Source organism: Protobothrops mucrosquamatus, unplaced genomic scaffold (genome assembly GCF_001527695.2).
Source record: "Protobothrops mucrosquamatus isolate PMUCROS unplaced genomic scaffold, P.Mucros_1.0 scaffold2228, whole genome shotgun sequence".
In the NCBI taxonomy this organism is placed as follows: Eukaryota; Metazoa; Chordata; class Lepidosauria; order Squamata; family Viperidae; genus Protobothrops; species Protobothrops mucrosquamatus.
The window spans coordinates 1-5,396 of NW_015388318.1; the positions used below are offsets into that span (position 1 = coordinate 1).

Sequence of the window (5,396 nt, forward strand, 5' to 3'; positions counted from 1 at the left end):
CCAAGGGTGAGGAGCAGCAACGCCGCCCCGGTCGTCAGCCGCGCGCCCCGCCTTTGGCTGCTCTTGTTCTGCTGCTCAGCCTCGGGCTGCTCCTGCACACAGGTATTATACCGCCGCTGCCCTTTCTCAGCCGGGGGTGGGGGGGGGGAAGAGATTCGGGGTGGGCTTAATGAGGATTTTTAATTAATTGATGGCGGGGGGGGGAAGGATGCCCCAACAGAGTTGTCTCAAGTATTTCGACTTTAAAAAAAAATGAAAAAAAAAATGGAGTCTTGTAAGACTTTTGCTTCTTCTGGCAGAAAAAAACCGTGATTTTATTGGAACATCTTTCAAAGTAAACTTGGAAGAAAGTCTGTGGCTAAGGAGGGACGCGGAATTCTGCCTCGCTGCAGTTTGGAACAATCCACTCGGAAGAAAAAAAAGGGGGGGGGAAGTTTGGCTCATCGAAGGCTTGTTGCGCCTGCTAGATAGATAGAAAAGCGCCTTTGTTTTGATCTACAGATCCGGGGAATCTGACACGCTCGAGGGCCTCCCCGGCTGGGCAAAAAACGTCCCTTGCCCGGGTTTCAAAAAGCGTTTCGGCGTCGGCTCGACGGAGCTACGCGGCGCGGAGGTGGCTGCGTTCTGGGGAGGGGGCGGCTGCGTCGGGGTTTGATTGGCGTCGGGACCTCCCTGCCCGGGTGTTTACTTGAGTCGGAGCGGGGATCGGGTTTCTCCGCTCGCTGCCGCTCCCTTCCGCGGGCAGGAAGAGAGTCTCGGCCCCCGTGATCTGCCGCTGCCAATGGAGGATCTCGGGAGGGGAAAGCGAAGGATACGATCGCGGTGGAAAGGCGTCCTTCCAGCCTCTACGCACGGGAGCTTTAATACCGACTCCTTCTGGCGGCTGGAACCTTGTATATATAGTCTAATGCAGTGTTTCTCAACCTTGCCCATTTTAAGGCATGTGGACTTCAACTCCCAGAATTCCACAGCCAGCTATGCTGGCTGTGGAATTCTGGGAGTTGAAGTCCACATGCCTTAAAATGGTCAAGGTTGAGAAACACTGTTCTAACGTATCCTGGGTTCTGACATATTTTGAGGAAGCTTGTTCGTTTATTTCTGCGAAGGTAGCTTTGTGTGAGAAATACAAACCAAGCTTTTTCCCCAGTGATACTCAGAAAGTTACAGTTACAAAACAACTGGCGGGGGTATTAAGTTAAAGGAGGCTTTATTAGTCGTCTCTTATTCTCTGGGAATTAAGATCGATCGGTTTCAGCTTTTAAATAATTGATAGCTTTTCCGAACAAAATGGGGAAAATGTATGTACAGTGCAAAAGATTACTATTGATCTTTTACAGGTGTACTTCAGCAAGATGAAGAAGAAGAACCATGCAGTAAAAAAGTCGTTTCAAAATCTGTGACTGTATTTAGCCATTCAGCCATAGATTTTTAAGTGTTAATATTTTGACACAGAGATTGGATTGATTAGTTTTAGCTTGGCCTTTGTATTTTTTATGATTTATTTTTTTTTTCTCAGAGAAGAGCAGTGTTAGTCTCTTGATAGCCGAACGTCGGGAAGAGTTTGGTAGCATGTCTTCAGATTAACACATTTTATGTAAATAAGCTTTATGAAAATGTATTGATCTGAAATGGTGCTCTTCTGACGTTTGAAATTTGCAACTCGTGGCTTATATTTTAATTTATTGTAGGAATACAGTCAATCGGACAGCTCCCCCCCCCCTTCCCCAGTATTTGTGGCCAACAGGGATCTTGGTGTTTAGGTGTCTATATATTTAAAATATTTAGCCACTCATGTTATAACTAACTCTGGGCAGATAAATATTAGCTACGTAGTGTTTCTAAAAGCTGCACAAGTGGTTTGAAGATCTTTACAGAGTAAGGAAATACTGTTAACATACTGTGCATCTGGATTGTTTGTGAATTTTAAAATTTACTTAAATAATGAACTAAAAAAATCTGAAGTCATGTTACATTACTACATTGCATGCATAGCTCTTTTTAATGACAGACATTCTGTCAGTGTGCTTTTGCTTCTAAAAATGTTAGAAAGGCCCCATCAAATGAATTTGAGTCTAACTTCATAAATACCTTTTCCATAATTTTCTTTGTGAACTGGGAACCTAAATCATGCTCAAATGAGCAGGATTGGGAATATAAATTAATCCAACATACAGGAAAGCATTTGAGGCAACGGTTGTAGTATTATGCTCATGAGCATTGCTTTTGTGAAAGGTTGGATATGAAATTGGATTTTTGGTCTGTGATTTTGAGTAATAGAAAAAAAATGCATCCTGCTTATCATATTACTATAAAACGAAGGTGAAGAGTATGATCTGATGATCATGGCTGCAATTTGTTCTGATAGAACTTTTTTTTTAATTAGTTTCTTGATATAATCTGTTGTATAGTTTGGATACAGAAAAGCATTCAAATGCAGTTGTAGAAGCAAACACAATTTATATACAGTTGCATGGTGGTTCAATTATGGGATTGTACTGTAGCAGGTCTGATTAAAGTATTGCACTACAGCCTACAACTCTTTCACATTTTAACCAAAATATCCATTCATTCCATTTTCATAGTTATATTTCTGCAATTATTTGAACATAGCTTTTTGTGATGATGATTCTTGTTTGAAAATCAACAGTTACTTATTTTTCTACTTTGGAGAGAGGATGTGCTAAGTTTCCATCCAGTTTTAAACTTACAGTAGGCAGTGCTCTCTAGTTTGTATAACTTTTGTAAGAGCAGAAATTAGTTTGGGAGGAATTGGCTAGGGGTGATATATGATTGGTATATGCATTTGACACTTCAAGTGCAATTGATCTTTTCATATTTTTCACAATTTAAATTTAAATTAAGGATATACTCACTAGAACTTAAATCCCTATATGAAAAGAACAGAGTACACATCACAATCTGAAGACTGTTTTTCAACCTTAACAGCTTTAACTTCAACTCCCAGAATTCCTCAGCTAGCATGAAATTGATAGTATTGATGATTTCACTTGTAATTACAGGTAGTCCTGGATTACTGGAAAAGTAGGTTTACGATGGTCATAGCATCCCCATAGTTATGTGATTGCAATTCAGTTGGTTGGCAATTGATGTGCATTTACAATGGTTCCAGCATCCTATGGCAAAATGATCACCACTTGTGATCTTTGCAGCCAGTTTGCAGCAAGCAGAGTCAATAAGGAAGACAATAGTAAGTCCCAAGTTGCAGTCATGTGACAACACACTTAGGGGTGATTTATTTAACTGCTGCAATGGAACTGACATAGGTCATGTATGGTCACATGTTTATTTCATTTAATGATCATGTTGCTTAGCAGCAGAGTTGTCTGGCCCAATTTCAGTTGTTAATGGAGGACTCAGTTTTACTTAAATAAACACAAGCAACAATTCCCACCAAAGTTAAAAAATAACTTTATTAAGAATTCTATTCCTATGTGCCTTTGAGTTTAATCTGAGCTTGGAAACAACCACTTGACTAGGGAAACCACAATTAAAAATCAGGGTAAATAAAAGTAGATAAATCTAGGATTAGGGTATTTAGAGGACAAAGTTGAATAGAAAATAACATGCCATCTTTGACTTTGTGATCATTTTTGTTCAAAACTTTCATGAGTATATCTAGCTGGTCTTTGATATTTTGATTATAGTTTGGAAATAAACCTAGTGTAAATGTAATGAATTTTTCAATTACTAAATAAACTTAAAGCAAAGCTACCCAACCCGAAATTGGTGCAGTACTCTTTGCAAGCTGTTGTATGGATCACAAGGGGATATCATCAGGAGGCCTGTTAAATGAAAACGTCTATTAATTTCAATTTCAATTCAATATAATTATATATTATCAGTATTCCTTTGCCCATTATTTATATGACTAAAAACTCCAAAACAGATTTTTTGCTTCATTGCTGAATATTTCTTAATAAATAGGCATACCAGTCTAATTTTTATCACAGACCCAGCATATAAATGCACAAGCTAAATATAGTTAGCTTTTTCTCTGAAAATGGGAAGGTTTTACATGTGTGAAATGCTTTTTTAGATCCTTCAGAGGTTTATCATGAAGATAATGCTATATTATATAAAGAGATGATCTGTTCTGGATATTTGAAACTGCTTTTTTGTTATCAGTAGCTGGAAATATGTAAAAAAGCTAGAGTAAGTATCATTGTCAGGCTCAACAGAAACTACAGAACATCATCAATCAAGAGTTACCTGATGTACAAGCTGGCTTTAGAAAGAGGTTCAGCACTCGAGATCACATTGCCAATAGTAGATGGATTACTGAAAAGGCATATGAATATCAAAAGGATCTATGTATGTGTTTTATTAATTGCAGAAAAGCTTTTGACTGCAGAACACAATAAACTATGGGTGGCTTGGTGTGATCTTAGTATCCTAACCCACCTGATCAGACTTATCAGATCACTATACAATAATTATGAGGCAACAGTGAGAACACAAATTGGTTGAGAAATCGGTAAGGGAATTAGACAAGGATGTGAGATGTTAAAAATCAACAGGGAGAAAATTGAATTAGTTTGAGAATTTATTTTCCTTGGATCAAAAATTGTTCATGATGGCGATTCTATTCCTAAAATCAAATTAATTTGATAACCTTAGGTCACACTGCAATGGTTAACATGAATAAGATCTGGAAAAGCAGAGATGTTAATATAAATATAAAGAATAGACTAGTTAGAATAACAGGACTCCAAGATCCCTCTCACAATTATTCCTACTGAGCCAGGTACCACCTATACTATAACTGTACATTTGGTTTTTCTTGCCTAAATGTAGAACCTTACTTTTTTCATCATTAAATTTCATTTTGTTAGATAGTGCCCAATGTTCAAGTCTGTCAAGATCCTTCTGTATCTTAAGCCTGTCTTCTGGAGTGTTCGCTATTCCTGCCAGCTTGGTGCCGTCTACAAATTAGATGAGTTCCCCATCAAATTTGCAGACAACATCAAACTGGCAGGAATAGCCAATAGTCTTTCCTATAATGATGTGTGTGTGAGAGAGTTGGACACTAAGAATGGCTGATTGAAGAAGGATTGAACTTTGAACTGTGGTGCTGGTGTAAATTATTGCGTACACCATGGAAAGCCAGAACAACCAACATAGAAGTCCTTAATTGTATGAAACCAGAAAGTCACTAGAAGCCAAAATTACAACATTCCATCTGATTTACTTTGGCCATGTCATGCAAATTTATTGGAAAAGTTGAATAATGCTAGGAATAGTTAGTGGATTAAAAAGAAGGGGCAAGCAAAGAACTTGCTGGCTTGAAACCATCAAAGCTGATACAAAGATGAACATCCAGCAACTAAAAGAAGCTGTGCTTGACAGGGTAGCATGGAGAGCACTTGCCTATAAAG

The 5,396-nt window shown here is 38.4% G+C and overlaps 1 protein-coding gene across 1 annotated transcript in view; it reads left to right on the forward strand.

Moving 5' to 3' along the window:
• Nucleotides 1-5: 5 nt before the first annotated feature.
• Nucleotides 6-5,396, forward strand: part of RGMB (repulsive guidance molecule BMP co-receptor b) — a gene marked incomplete at its 5' end in the record, with an annotated part of 19,119 nt that continues 13,728 nt past the window's right edge. The window contains one exon of the mRNA XM_015824417.1: nt 6-102. Coding sequence (XP_015679903.1) covers nt 6-102 — 97 coding nt within the window. The remainder of the gene's footprint in view (nt 103-5,396) is intronic.